This window comes from Zerene cesonia, chromosome 19 (genome assembly GCF_012273895.1).
Source record: "Zerene cesonia ecotype Mississippi chromosome 19, Zerene_cesonia_1.1, whole genome shotgun sequence".
Classification (NCBI taxonomy): domain Eukaryota; kingdom Metazoa; phylum Arthropoda; class Insecta; order Lepidoptera; family Pieridae; genus Zerene; species Zerene cesonia.
Window position 1 is genome coordinate 861,883 of NC_052120.1, and position 15,841 is coordinate 877,723.

At 33.4% G+C, this 15,841-nt stretch overlaps 1 protein-coding gene and 1 non-coding gene across 3 annotated transcripts; both read left to right on the forward strand.

Annotated features, from left to right (window-relative positions):
- Nucleotides 1-2,325: 2,325 nt before the first annotated feature.
- On the forward strand, nucleotides 2,326-11,409 carry LOC119834538 (GRIP and coiled-coil domain-containing protein 1). 2 transcript variants are annotated; one of them, XM_038358929.1, is made up of 13 exons: nucleotides 2,326-2,581; nucleotides 2,846-2,935; nucleotides 3,370-3,485; nucleotides 3,948-4,093; nucleotides 4,669-4,751; nucleotides 5,666-5,838; nucleotides 6,149-6,365; nucleotides 7,118-7,503; nucleotides 9,314-9,517; nucleotides 9,959-10,071; nucleotides 10,323-10,400; nucleotides 10,804-11,000; nucleotides 11,035-11,409. In XM_038358929.1, exons 1-12 carry the CDS (start codon nucleotides 2,497-2,499, stop codon nucleotides 10,973-10,975), a joined length of 1,863 nt encoding a protein of 620 aa, XP_038214857.1. In that variant the 5' UTR covers nucleotides 2,326-2,496; the 3' UTR covers nucleotides 10,976-11,000; nucleotides 11,035-11,409. The 2 variants fall into 2 exon arrangements, with proteins under 2 accessions (XP_038214857.1, XP_038214856.1); XM_038358928.1 differs by having other exon boundaries at nucleotides 10,804-11,407.
- On the forward strand, nucleotides 8,070-8,141 carry Trnae-uuc. Its single transcript has one exon. It is a non-coding gene; the product is annotated as a tRNA-Glu (tRNA).
- Nucleotides 11,410-15,841: the final 4,432 nt, after the last annotated feature.

The window sequence follows — 15,841 nt, forward strand, 5'->3', positions numbered from 1 at the left end:
TATTCTTTTATTTATATCCTTAGCCCTTTGAATTATTGATTGAATACCTAAATACACGATATTCTAAAAAGTTGATACACTACCTAACTAGATACGATGAAGAAGGTGAGTGACCTTAGACCTTTCCCTTTACGGTGAATTGCTGTCTTTTATGTATGAAATGTGAATTTCATCCGACATTGTAAATGGACACAAGATAATGGGATTTGAAGAAATTTTAATAAATGTGACAATTCGTTTTAACTCATTTAACATTTCAATCTTGACTTGCTGAAAACATGCAGCCTTATTTTTTTTTCGAATAACATATTACGTACATAATAATTAAAAGTATATGTACATACAGGTATTTATTATTGATTAATGAAAAACAAATTATTTCGTCAATTCGTGATGGTAATACATACACGTTCACGTTTAGCGAAATCGAAGCAAATATAAATATAAACCATAAATTTTCATATTTCATCGTAATACCTACAACTTAAGAATTCGGTTACTCTTGAACCGGATGTGAAACTTCATTTAAATTGTAATGGCAATCGCTTTTTATGATAAGTTTCGATGTTTGCATACTAACGTTAATTAATAATCTATCGATCCACAAGACGCAGATACAACGTAGCTTGCATTTGAAAATATCGAAAAGCATACAAAAAGGGCAATAACACATGATATTCGGCGGCCCAATTTTATTAAAGGAAGATTGACGAGGGGTGAAGTCACCCCATGGGTTCAATGAACTTGCTACATTGCTATAACTACGGGGAGGCTCAGATCAATGTGCCAGATTTGTTGTCTCATCTCCGAGTACAGGCGGGCCGAGACCCGATTTTCGCGCTAAAATGATTGCCAGATTATATAATTTCTTGTTTCTTAATTTCAAATTACGTAGTATATTTCTAGCATCGAATGAATTAATTATTCATATATTCCACATTTCTTTTTATAACATTATTGTGAGTGGAATTGATCAAATAATAGACACATGAATATTTTTTTTGCATTATGATAGGAGAAAATAAAAAAAAATATTTTTTTCTTGAGTTATCTATTATGATTATTGATAACTGTGAATTATTCACAGTTTAACAACGAATTAAATTGTAGAATATCTATATTCTTATTTAAATTGTCGCAATACTTAGTGTACACATCAAATTATACTATATTAGTAACCTAAGTAAAGGTTGTATTGGTTAAGATACCTTAGAATCAATCTTTTTCTTAACCTTTATTTTATAATCAAACGTTTTTTAGGTGCGTGAATACAATGTCATTCGTCCCTTACACTGTATTGCATGTAACCACCCCTTAAATGTATAATGAAGTCCACCCTAACAATACATTGTGTAATTAAAAAAAATAACAATACCGTAGTAGGTGGGTGAACCAGTTGTGGAAAAAGGGGTATGGGATACGAACATGTATGCAAAATATGACTGTATTTTAAGTTTAAGTAACAGCTGTTGAATTTAAATGCAAATTGTGATTTCGTTTGTTGCGACAAATTATATTACATGTCGTTACATTGACCGGTACATAAATGTAATTATTATTAATGAAAAAAACACTAGAATGTAGCTAAAACTAAATTTTTATGAGCTCTCCAGCATAATTATTGCACGAAGTAAACGAAATTTGAATCGATATTAATAATTCTATCGGACTTATATTTCAGATACAGAAAAATGTAATGGTAGGTAATCGTTTCAGCTTACTTATATCGGAGTCTAATTATAATATTTATTAATATTGTGATAATTTGTGCTATAATTAAGTACAAAAGTGTACTTATTTGCTTGTTTATCTTCTTTCTAACACACATCTAACTTTCATGGGAATTTCTATGGTGAGCAAAGTTAGTTTTTAATTATTATTTTTATTAATGTATGAAATTATTCTTAAATTTTATTTCAAATTGCATACAATTCATTCTTAGCTCGTAGGTATCTAAAATTAGTGGTTATGATTTTCTATGACCAATAAGAAACCTCGTCTGAGGTAGATTTAACGAAATTAGCTTTATAGCAGCTTTTTAAATGGAATTTTCAGTTCCTATTTAAGGAAAAAATCTGAAACTTAAATCCATAAGTATTTTAAATAATTTTAGAGGATTCAAAATCAATAAGTTTTTATGGGTATTTGTTTTATTTGATACAATTAATTCTTTATTGAGTAGTAGCATAAGACTTAAGTCTTGACTTTGAATAAAAATGAAAGTATTTTTTAAATTTTTTGAACGCAACCAAATCGTTGTACCAATAATTGACAGATTACCTACCAGAATCTATATTTTGACGTTAATGTCAGTGTTATTTGTCAAAATAGAAACACTTCAGTCTTGAAGCCCTCTTCGTTGTAATAATTTTTAATAATTAATTATTTCGCTGCAATTTCTTACATTCTGATCTATTTTCTTAAAATTTTCAAATCGTTACTGACACTTTTTTCAACTTACTATGTATATTGGATAATCATATTACAAGTGCTATAATGGAGTCATTATCAAAACAAGAGTTGATATCAACAATTACAAAACAAGCTGACCAAATAAAGCGTTACGAAGCACGCCTAAGAGGTAAATGTATAATATTATAATCATAATTTCTTCATTTAGTGATTACTTTAGAACTTTGTTGCTATGCTATGTTGAGAAATAGAAATGAAAAAACTTAAATCTGATTGCAGCAATAATCGAGGTCATTTTGTTGCATTCTTGTTAAGTTCTTGTGAATTTAATTACGATAGTTCAGCATAATTTTTTAAATTCAATATCATTTTTTTTGTTCTTTTTCCAAACATGAGAATAGAACTGATAATGTTAAAAATTAAATATTTTCAGATGTGGTAGCAGCATACAAGGGCTTAGCTAAAGAGAAGGAGGCATTAGAAACAAGTTTAAAGGCATTGAATAAGACAGAAAACGATGAAGGTAAATATTGTTTTCAATTTAAATGAAATACAAGGAACAACATACCTGTTCCCTTTTATTTTTAGGTATAGAATTTTTATTAATAAATCAATTTTAACTTGATGTAACTATTAAGATAAGGTTTTGTCTGATATATTAATCTATTTTTTGCTGAAAACTATACAAAAATCTGTTCAATGAGTCTTTCATAATCACAAAAATTATTATCATATGGTTAGATTTAGAGATGTTCTTCAAGACAATGTAAAATTATTTGTATTTCTCAACCACAAAACTAAAATAACGTCTAGTTTGATAAAATCTGAGGTAATATTCTATGTTGTTTTTTACTTTATTTGATGGAAGTGTAGTTATTTAATTGAGTAAAAAATTAAACATATGTTAATTAAGCATACAAAAAATAGACACATTTTACTAAAACATCTTGTGTCTAGTTTCAGCATCTGACGATTCCCTTGCGGCTCTCACTCTTTCTCTGTCAACACTCACAGCAGAGAAGTCTAGAATGGAAGAGGCCTTTCAGGCGGATAAGAAAGTCACTAGAGAGAAGGTATGTAAGATATTGATGGAGTTGGTAATTCATATAGTTAAAAATCTCTCTGTGCATTCTTTAAATAAAATTTAAGTTCATTTGCAACCAAACCCAAGACTTACATGTATTTCTATTCTGGCAATTAGAATATGGATTTATTTGGAGGATTGTAGAATTAAATCCTGTTATGGCATTGAGGTTAAAAGTAAATGTAACATAGAAGTATATATTAAGGAATCCAACAAAAACTAGCTATCTATTGGTTTCTACCAAAATAAAACTAAAACTATATGCAACAAAATCAGTATTTGCCACAGTTATCAATTGATTGACATGATTATTTTTGTGTTTGACAGTAAATCATTGTCTATTGGTCCCATTTTAGAATATTGAGTGGTCACTCATCCCCACGGGTGTCAGTAACTTTTATTATGTGTTTGTTATTAAAAATACCTATACCTGAGTTAATATAATTTTCAGTATGAAAATATGATAGCATCAATGCGAGAGGAAACTAAAGCATTGGTGCAGCAACACATAACAGAAGTAAATAATTTAAAAGCTAAAATCGCATACGAAATTCAGGAAAGAGAGAAAGAGAGGGCGAATCATTCTGCCATGCTGAAGTGAGTCAAAAAGTATAGTAATTTTTATAAGTAATGTTACTTGTTAGAATGTCATGTGAAATTATGAAATATCCCTGTGCACCCAAATCCGTCCAGGTTGAAATTATAAAGGACCTTGTTTAATTTTTTTTTGTAAAAACTTTACAAAGACATAAAGATACTTTTAAATTTGGTGCAGTATTTTATAAGTTATGCATGTTGCAGTTATGCAAGATTTTGGTAATAATCCTTATTTTTATATAGCTTCAGCAAATTAATCTCTGTTATCTGTAATAAGGGAAATATTTGAGGATTATTGCAAATTTGTAAATAAGGGTATATGTATACATCAATAAGAAAAAAAAATATTGAAAGATTTGAGTTTGTATTGTGTATATAATACGTCATGTAAGTTTCATTAAAGGAGATAAAATTTTAGAAGAATATTTATAGATAAATAAATAGTAATTTTAGAGTTACTTACAAAAACTACTACTACTACTTGAGTACTGCCTACAAAAATAAAAATAAGAAAGAGTTGCCAAAATTCTCTGGTTTGTCAATGGTATCTTATACAATTTGTAAATAATTTTTAGAGAACTCCACATGAAATTAAATGATGAGAGGAAGTCAAAAGAAAAACTTGAAGATAAAGTGGTGCACTCAAATGAGGCTCAAGGTATAAATTAGTTATAAAAAAACAATATAATGTTATTCATTATAATGATACAAAATTCTATTGTCATAGTGTTATCGCCCATGAACATACCCAGAGGGAGTGACTATGAAAGTGCTGCTCGTTTTTAATGGATAAGGAAAAATTGATGACAGGAAAGAAGAAATAGACTTGGAGGGGTGAGGAAAAAGAAACAGACCTCCGGCCCTCCACTCACCAGATGGAACATAATTGCAAACTTATCTAAAATGGCTTGAGCAATGTATTGAATTTTTGATAGATTCGAGTCTAAACTCGTCTACTACTACTAACTAACTAACTAACAATCTAAATTGTAGATCTCAACTCTGTTGAGATGTACAGATAGAAGATAGCTTTCGATACGAAATACTATTAAGAAAAGACTTGTTACAATCACTTGGCCAGCCAGTCGGCTCTCAAGTGTATATTGGAGTAAGATAGAGGGTATCTAGGCAGCTTTTAACTGTTTTTTTTAGTCTCTTTGTACCAAGTAGAGACTTAGAGGAGCTCCATTCACATCCTTTCCAGTTTCCATATAATTTTTTATCCAATCGAAAAAAGTTGTTGAAAACTTAGGTACTTATAATTAGAGGGGGGACATCAAACTGCGCTAAAATGACGCCCATTCGAGCATCTAGTCTGATAGTAGTAGCTTGAATATGCTGTAGAACCTGTAGGATAGTTCTCTAGCAAAGAATTTCTCTAAAAAGTGCTTAGGATTTGAGCTTATAAATTGGTCTTATTATTGCTTGTTATTGGGCTATTCCACTTGGTAAGACATCCTGTTGGATGTGATTCAAGTTAATGTTAAAACTGTTAGTAAGTGTTTCTCTTTTTTTTTACTAATAAATGCATACATACTTCTTCACTCTCTTATCTTCTCCCTATATTGCCAGCTTCCCAATCTGAGCTGGAAAAGCGTGTTCGAGATTTGAGCAGTAGTCTAGAAGCCTCCCAGCGTCGTCTGCAGCGCGCCGAAGCGAGGACGGTGGAAACACCAGCTCTGCTGGTGCGGCTGCAGCAGAAACTGGCTTTGCTGGAACAGTCGCACTCTGTTGCTATACGTGAGGTAACTCAAACTCCGGTTAAAATCATAATTTCAGTCAGTCTGAACCGTAATTCAAACAATTGCAGACTCTGTCGCAAGAAAGTTGTAGTTTTGAACCCACTTTTCGATGGTTTAAAATTGGATTTTAGATACAGATAGATACTAGATTATAAGTAAATATTGCAACATTTATCGCGCAAGGCCGCCATTAAAGTATTATTTCACTAAGAAGCCATTAATTATTTCTATTTGAAAAAAAAAGAACTTTACTTCAAATTCGTATCTCTTTTTGACACTTAATTTATTATATATACAAACAAATATATTCCAGGAACAAATAAAAGTGAAACGTGCAGAAGAATCGGCGAGGAAAATCTGCGCTAGGCAAGAGGAAAGGGTCGCGCTGTTAGAAGGAAAACTGGCAGAATTGTCTCAAACCATCGGAGAGTATGACTTGCAGAGGCGAAGGGACCAACAGATCATACAGCAACTGCGTGATTCCGTTAATGGCAGGATTCTGGACAGAATGTCTAGCAGTCGGAGTATTGGTGAGGGTATTTCGTTATTTACTACTAGTTGTCAGCCCCGGCTTCGACTGTGGTACATAAATAGCCTATATCACTCAGAGACATAGCACCTTTCTAATGGTGAAAGATTTTTTGAAATTGCAGTAGTGGTTTTTGCGTGAAAGATACAAAAATATAAAAGTTTTCTCTTTATAATATTAGTGTTGGTGAATTAAGTTGATTAATTATGATTGTCCTGTGGAAGTCGCTTTTTGGTGCGTTTTTTTTAAAAGGAAATACAAAATATATAGACTATGGTTAAAAGTCAACTAGGTAGTAAATAAGTTTTATTGTGTCAACCGACTTCAAGAAAAGGTCGAGGTTCTCAATTTGACTGTAATTTGTTTCGGGTTTGCTTCCTCAGAACTTTTGACTGGGTGTGTTTTAGACATTGTCTAGATCTGCCATTAAAAAAAAAAATGAAGATGGTTCAGTTCTTTTTTAAGAATAATTATGTTTTATTGTGTATTATCTTAATTCTTTAGAATGTTTCTCACTTTGCCGAATTTTTTGTTTTCATTGATGATACTATATTGAACAAATACCTTCTAGGGTGGTAATATGCTCCATCTTAGGCCACATCTTAGCTTACCATGAGGAAAGATATCATATTAAAATATTTAAGAGACTAGATAATAAAGACGCTTTTAAACACGCTTCTACGTTTCCGGTTTCCTAATAGAAGTTCACTCTTGTAGAGCAGTTTTAATCAACACAGGAATAAAAATTTTCAGAGGACACGCAGAAAAGCGAAACGGACAACGAAAAGCTAGCAGACACGGAATACCTGCAAACCCTCATCGACAAAATTCACATCCTCAAAAAGGAACTGATAGCAGAGAACAAAAAATTGGGCAATCCAATAGACATATCAACCATCCTAAACATAGACACGTTCGACCATGTGCACTCCAAATGTAAGAGGGACTATGATATTTTGAAAATGGAATTCGACAGTTATAAAGAGAGTGTCAAGAATAGTCTCGGTGGGGATAGAGAGAGCGAGATAGCGAGCCTGAAGAGTGAGATAGTTGTATTGAAGGATAAAGCTGAGACGTTCCAATTGATGCTCGAACAAGAACAGCAGGACAAGGCTGATTCGTTGAAGTTGCAAGAGGAGGTAAATGTTTCAAACTAATTTCATTTTACAGAGGGACAAAGTAATTTTTCTTAAACGTACTAGTTTTTGTCCGCGGCTTCGTACGCGTTAAAGTCGAAGTAGTTTAATATATTTTATTATACACCTCGCTCTTGAGTACATATTAAAAACAATAAAATCCATTGTGTACTTTTAAAGATGTAAGCATACATACAAACATAGGGACAGACGTGGGAAGTGACTGATTTCTGCAATGTAGTGATGATGATAATATGTTTTATATATAAAGAAGTCCAATACTATTTCTAAATCAAGAATTATTATTATGAAAACAAAATTGTACGGTATTCTTACGATAATTGGAAACATGGGCGTGGCAAAAAAAGAACAAGAAATATACATAACACATACATACATACAGATATGTAAACAACATTACGCACAAACATACCTACGTACATACACTTGTAAAAACATTCTGCTTTAATACTCACATTCTATCTCAGTATGGTAATAAAACAGGTTCCAACTATCAATAGTTGAGTCGTCTGTACATATTAATCATGTATTTCGAACAAGCTCTCAGTTCCCGTATGGTCTAGTGGCTAGGATACCTGGCTTTCACCCAGGAGGCTCGGGTTCGATTCCCGGTACGGGAAATGTTTTTTATTTTTTCGGGTTGCTTTTTTTATATTTGGTGTATATTAAAAACATGTTATTTTATAGATAAATTTTATTTTTCTTTTTGAATTATTGTTATTATTTTTTTATATTGCTCTTTGAAATAGTAGTAGTATAGTTCTTTGTAACATATTCTGATACGATCGCTGGATTATACGAATTGTATTTAATGTTGTAATATTTTAAATTAAAAAATAGGTAGAGAGCGATAGAATTTTCTAGAAATGAGAAATTTTTAGAAAATAGTTACAAGTCGTTTTTCGTGATTCGATTATTCATAGGTTATAAATAATTTTATTTTGTTAAAAAATGGTATTAAAAAATTATTTACAATTATGATTATATATTTTTCAATTATTATAAATGAATAGGTGAAAATAACATTTTTTATATTCATATACTCTAGTTATATTAAAAGAGATCTCTCAAATTACAATGATTCTTGACGTATAATTTGACATTAAAAATGAGTATGTTTAGTTATAGTATTTTGTTGTGTTTGATTATTCGCGAGTATTATACATGTAGAAATTAAAAACTTTTCAACGGATTTTAAACGCGATTTATTCATTATATTATTAACCCGACGTTTCGAACACGGGCGTGCGGACGAGCGGTCACGGGGAGACTGATCAGTCACGCTGACGTGAATATAATAAATAAATCGCGTTTAAAATCCGTTAAAAAGTTTTTAATTTCTAAATGTTTAGTTATGGTGAGTTATCTCTGTCACTTTTTATATGATACCAAATTTGTAGCATGATGTTTTTCACAAACTATCAAACCAGCATAACTATCCTGAAGTATATCTTACATTACTTATTTCTGCTTTTTTTATCACATAAGGTAATATAAAACACGCTTTTAGGTCATGTAGTCCACTCAAAACTTGCCTAGATAAGATATCCAATACTAAAACCGTCATCACAAACCAGTGTTTCGTAAATTAAGCTTTATATATTGAACCAATAATTAATCCCTATAAATAATCTCTATACAATTCTCGTGTCACAATGTTAGTTACTATACTTCTCCGAAACGGCTAGACCGATTTTCGTTAATTTTTCCGTGCAAATCGGGTAGATATGAGCGGCCAACATCTATTTTTCACATCGCTACATGATAAATGCCTATTTATGTTTTTGTTTAGAAATTAAAAAGCGAACAAGAGTACCACAAAGAGATAGTCGCCGACCTGCGCGCGCGCATACAAACGCTCGAGAAGCACGTGCAGACGCAGCGCGAGAGATACTCCACGCTGCTGGAGGAGACGGATAACCTCATCCGCTCGAGGAACGAGAGGTCCCGGAGGGTCAGCTCGGAGGAGGGCTGGAAGGAGGGACAGGCTTTGAATGTATGTTTTTTCTTTTATGTCACCGTCGGCAATGAAGCTGGTGGGTCGCCTGATGGTAAGGCCCTACCACCGCCCGTGAACATTTGCAGAGGAGTAATGTCGATTGCAGATCTTATGCCTCTACAAATGGATTGCCGACTTTCAATTGGAAAGGGATTAAGAAAGGATGGACGCGAGGAATAAAGGAAAGGATTGAGAAGGGTAAGGAAAAGGATACGGGTCTGCGGCTTCCCCACTCACCGTATGAAATACAGGAGCATGCTACTATTTCACGCCGGTCTTTTGTGGGGGTGTGGTACTTCGCCGCTGACCCAATTCTTGTCGAAGCGTGCTCGACTGCTAACGTACATGTTTATATTTAGTTTATTAGAAGATTAAAACAGTGTTACCCTATACTTTTGTATTAGGTTTAATTATAATATATTTAATTGTGTTTTGCAGCAGGACAAAAGCGCACTCCCGCATATGCTGCACTATGCGCACGAGTTGGCGCGGAAAGACCTCGATATCACGCAACTGAGGAGGGAGAAACACGTTCTCGAAGGGCAATATAGGTGAGAAGAGTCGAAAAGTTTTAAAAAAACCTAAAAAAATCGACCACAAGGTGGAATTCAAACCCGTGTCGTTCACCGTTCATATACATATACAAAAAGAGAGAGAGAGAGAGAGAGATAGAGAAGATCAGTTCCATCTTAGAGAAGATGCTGGTTTTCTTGCTCTCGCTTAACACGGGCAAAACCACGTCCGAAAGCTAACAAGTTAGTACTCTAATAAATTTAATATCAGTTCATCTTCTCTTCTTCAGGGATTGTCAACGCGAAGCGACTATAGAGAAGGAACGATTTAAAGAAGTCATTAGAACTTTGAAGGAAGAAATAGACAGGTATTTGTGTGATGTTGTTTTTGAAGAAATTTATACTAGTTCAGAAGAAATATTAAAACGAATTTTGTAATAAAAGTATTTATATTAACTGTGAATCTAGTCAAAATTTGTATGTAAGTTAAGTATTATTTGAATAATTTTACCAATTCGTCGGTTAGTTGTTGATTTAAATGCGGAAGTAACTCCGACTGTCTGTTTTATAGTACGATAAAATATGATTTAATGATGTTTGTTGTGTTATGGTTGAAGTTTCTTTATCATTCGAAAACATGTGGCCTCTGTCATGCTCCCATATCACGTCTATAATCACGTCTATTTCTGTCATTTTTGAAGTTCTGTCATCTTGTTTAGTTTATTTTTATAAATACTTAGAAAGAATTATAATATTCGACATTTCCCGCAGGTTACGTCGCATCCAGTCCCGCGAGGGCGCTAACCTGGAGTACCTCAAGAACGTGGTGCTAGCGTACCTCCTGTCCGCGGACTACGCCGGGCGGAAGCACATGTTGAACGCTATTGCAGCTGTCCTGCATTTTACTACTACCGAACGGAATATGGTGCTGAAAACGCTGTAGAAAGAGATGGAAATAGCAGGAAGAGGCGTGGCTGAAAGAGATGTCAATGGGAGGGAGAGACGTGGGTGTAAGAGATAGATATAAAAGGGAGGGGCTTGGGTGAAAGACATGGAAATAAGAGAGAGAAGCGTGGGTAGAAGAGATGGACAGAGAGAATTAAATACGGAGAGAACTGAAAATATCCATGGCATTCCATAAAGCATTGGAAGTTTCTTAAATATGTTGAATAGAAATATCTATGCAATAATTAGAAGAAGAACCTCATTATTTCAGAGGGAGACAGAAGAAAAAAAAGAAAGAATAAGACCTATTGTAAATATTTATTTTCTAGAAAGTGTGCTTAAATTCTAAGCTATAGTTAGAGAAAGATGGAGAGAGAAAAAATACATGAGTAAATGTTTTGTACGGAATAAAATTTCAAGATACCAATGACAAATCCATGAAGTTTTTATATCGCTAAGAATATTGTAGAAAAAAGAGTGTTTTATGTTGGTGAAAGAGGATAAAAAATAGCTACATCGCTATCACCAAAATAAAATAATTTACGACAATTAAATATAAATTACAACAAACATTAAAAATTTCATTGCAACACAAGAAATGTATGTACAAAAATGATTTTAGTGGTACAAACACAAATTATCAATCAGTCAGTATACAGTAGTCACAATGTTCGTTCCCATACACCTCCGAAAAGGCTGGACAGATTCTCATGACATTTTGTGTAGATATCAGGTAGGGCTGAGAATCGGCCAACATCTATTTTTCATACCCCTAAATGATAAGAGTAAGGTAGAACAGCTAATATTATTAAGTTGAAGAGTTTGTTTGTTTGAACGCACTTATCTCAGGGACTACTGATCCGATATGAAAAATTCTTTCAGTGTTAGATAGCCTATTTATTGAGGAAGGCTATATATGTACCACGGGCGAAGCCGAGGCGGCCGCTAGTATGTATATATAAATGCTTTCACCTTCCAGACACTGTATATTGTGTTTAAAAATGCATCGAATTTTTCGTATAGAATGATTTATCTCTTAGTAATTATATATCAACTGAAGGCCCAATAACGAAGAAGGTACTACTGTACTAAGTTTGACAGATGTTTGTTTGTTGGTTTTGTTACTAGATAACTCCGTGGGTTTTCACTTGATTAGCGTGTTTTGTTTTATAGGTAAGTGTTGCTATTTTATCTGATTTAGACTTTGGAGTGATTTCCAAGGGACGATGGCGAACTTTTAATATTGAAACGAATTAGTTATTTTTGCTCCCATGATCCTTTGCAATGGAATATCTTCTTTTGTTATAGCTTATCCAGTAGTTAGTACTAATATTATAATTAAATGTGACTTTTTTTATTAAACTTTTTTTTTCTATTTTAACGATTGTGATAAAACGGCTATTGTAATACAGTATTTAATATGTTGTGACATTCCTTATTGTTTAAAAGTTATTAATAAATGGTTATTATTCAACATATTGTTTCATTTATTTTTTCAATGATAAATATTTTTTTATTGGATCATCATCATCATCATCATCATCAGCCCATATATGTTCCCACTGCTGGGACACAGGCCCCCTATGAGGGTTCAGGTTCATAATCCACCACGCTGGCCAAGTGCGAGTTGGCAGATGTCACATGTCGTCGAACTTTTGATTCTTGGACATGTCGGTTTCCTCACGATGTTTTCCTTCACCGTTTTAAGCAGTAGTGATGTAATTCACATGCGCAGATAAATTGAAAAATCATTTTATTTCCTGCACGCTCGCCCGGTCTCGAACCCCGACTTATCGATTTTGAAGTCCGAGGTTCTCACCACTGAACCACCACTGCCTCATTTTTAATGGATGTTCATTTATAAGTAAAAATTAAAATGTGTAAGTTAAAATAGCTGAATAAATTTTGATATATATCGCCTCATGTGATAACGTGTTTTTGAGTAAGAGACGCAAGCCACAGCACAAAAAATGCTTTGTATTTAACCGAATATTGGCTTTGTAACAGCAAAATATTGGTTTACATATGAGTGTATTGTTGCGAAAAAAACATTTTAGGCAAAGAATAAAGAGTTTTTTCTTTTTATATAAGAAGTTGCCTATATGTTATCCGTTCAGTAGTTGTTGCGTGAAAGAGCAACAAACATACACACACATCCTTACAAACTTTCGAATTATTAGTAGGACTAGATGGGCCGTGCGGTTTCGTCTGAAAATGAATCCTTGACAAAAACGGGTACTTACGCTACATAAGTTACGTCACTCTCAAGTTTATCAAAATTCAGCGGTCTTTGCGTAAAAACAAATATACATACTCCAATCAATTATCATCCATCACTCCACACCATCCATAAACATTTCCCTCTATGATATCAGTAGGATAGTATGATAGTACCAATTCCAATTGACACACCTCCGTTAGTTTCACAAACATAGGTACTTTAGATTATCTGTAATCTCTACGAATATATCAAAACAGACATTAAAAAAGTCAAACAAAAATACAACAGCAATATATCACACAAACAAAGTACCCAATTACAGGCAATATGTTTCATATTTTCTAACAAAGTATTTGAATTAAAACCTCCGCCCACGTTTCTTCGTAGAATCCAATTTAACGCGAGGCGGGAATTGTTTGTGATAAATAACTGTTTTAATTAAACTCATAACATCTTATTGCGGTGTTTGGCGAAGCTATGTGGTATAGAGTTTACACGGCGTAGCTGGACAACGCACAGATTAAAAATATAAATTAAAAGTTTTAAACAAAGTTGGGATCGCGTTTTCATTTGTGAAGCTTTGTCTGTATCTATTCTTGTACTGCAAACTTTATATTCTTATCATTGGGTTATTAAACTTAAGACTTTTTTTTAATATGATATTGAGTTTAAAGTCCGTTGCCTACATCGAAAAATTTATATTAAGTAAGTAAATATTTGTACTTAATTACATTTTGCTTACTGCTACATCTATTGATAAACAAGGCTTTACAGGTGTGCGTACCAGGTAAAATACAGAACCTCGAGGTTTTTATAATATACGATGTTTTAGTTATTGAACGAGTAAATTTTATTGTGGTAGTCGAGCACGCTTCGGCACGAATTGGGCCAGCTCGCACCGGAGAATTCCACACCCCCACAGAAAACCGGCGTGAAATAGTGGCATGCCACTGTGTTTCGTACGGTGAGTGGGGGAGCCGGACCATTTCCTTTTCCTCACCCATCCCAGTCCTTTCCTTTTCGCTTACTCCATAAAAGCGGGCAGCACATCCGTAGAGGCACTACTTTTGCGAATGTTCATGGGCGGTGGTGATCGCTTATCATCAGGCGAACCACCAGCTCAGTTGCCCATTGTGACATAAAAAGTAACAAAAAATTTAATGTCATCGTCGTCATAATTACATATTAATGGCACAGGTGAAATTTCAAGCTATCGTTGTTCTCTTCAAATAATAAGCCATAAATACTTTAACTATCTGTTATACAATAGACGATAGATGATAAAATTATTCACAAAATAAACTTTAACCACAATTCACGCTTGCCAAATTATCATCGGCAACTTACAACAAAATTGTAATTATGAAGCGACGCCGTCACAAAACGATATCGCAACTAATTAAGGGACAATTTCGTTGGTACATTAATCAAGCGAGTCCATTAGTGAGACAAAAGAGTTAACAATCAATAACGTGGCATCGAGTTTGTTTTTAGTGGAATTGGCAGCTTTATTTATATAATGGTTACTCTTTCATAACATTGTATTGTTATACAATATGTAAAGCAATTTATTACGAACTGTGAATTTTAAAATGAATATTCGATAAGTAAACTATATTGTTATACTGTATCAAGCAAGCAACGATTTTTGGAACAGAGAGTTAAGGACTCTAATGTTGGAACATAAATACTCTTAGATACACTTGTGAAAACAAAAGTGTTTTCTCCAAAGAGTTAGTAGTATTTTCTCCATTCTATCACACACATCAATGACGAAACAAAACTTTAAAAAAAACATGGTTCCAAATTACCTGTGGATGACCATCTCTTTGAATATGATATATATACGGGTATTCTGCCGGCAGGGTTCTCTGCTCAATGGAAATCCGATTACGTAAAAAGACACTTACTACTTACACAACAAAACCACGTATGTATTTGATTTCTTAAACCCTTTATTTTCATCCCTAACTTTGCACAGTCAGCATAATATACTGCTCCGCTAATGCATGTATCATTGTAAGGATTGAGGATGTAAAACATGGAGGTTTAAGAATAAATTTATATGTCTAAATAGCACCCGACATCCTGTACATGTATATATACACAACCCGTCTAAATTCTGAGCAAAATCGGCATGTATTGTATCATTGAATAAAGCTGGGCGCACGCGTTATTAAGCTCGTTTCCTTAACAAACAAAGTTCTAAAACCCAAATTTACAGGCATATTCCGTCTGGCCAATAACAAGCTAATTATCGAATATCTCCCAGCGTGTGCCTGTCAGATTCTTGGCAAGCGACGATTTAATTACAAGCCGCAACACACCGCATGACACTTGGCACCGTTCACGGAAAAAACGATCCACCCGTAATTGCTATGAGAATTTGAGAATAGCCATTTTGACTTGTCGCAATTTCTGCGTTCTCTGTTATTTCTCCTGTGTTTATGTTTTGATTGGAAATTTTATGGTTTATAATCTGATTGGACGTTTATTGTTGTGAAATAGGTTGTTTCTTTCAGTCAAATTTAGTTTTGGAGTTTGTTGCACGGTAATCGATATATTATTCAGTACCTAGATTAGAATTTGTTGTACCATAAGAAATACAATTGTTATTTTTCAATATACTTAATTTCATATTAT

Coding starts and splice junctions, on each gene's coding strand:
- LOC119834538 (XM_038358929.1), top strand. CDS start 2,497: ATGGAGTCATTATCAAAACAAGAGTTGATATCAACAATTACAAAACAA. Junction 9,518..9,958: donor AGGAGGGACAGGCTTTGAAT/GTATGTTTTTTC, acceptor TGTGTTTTGCAG/CAGGACAAAAGCGCACTCCC. Junction 10,401..10,803: donor TTGAAGGAAGAAATAGACAG/GTATTTGTGTGA, acceptor CATTTCCCGCAG/GTTACGTCGCATCCAGTCCC.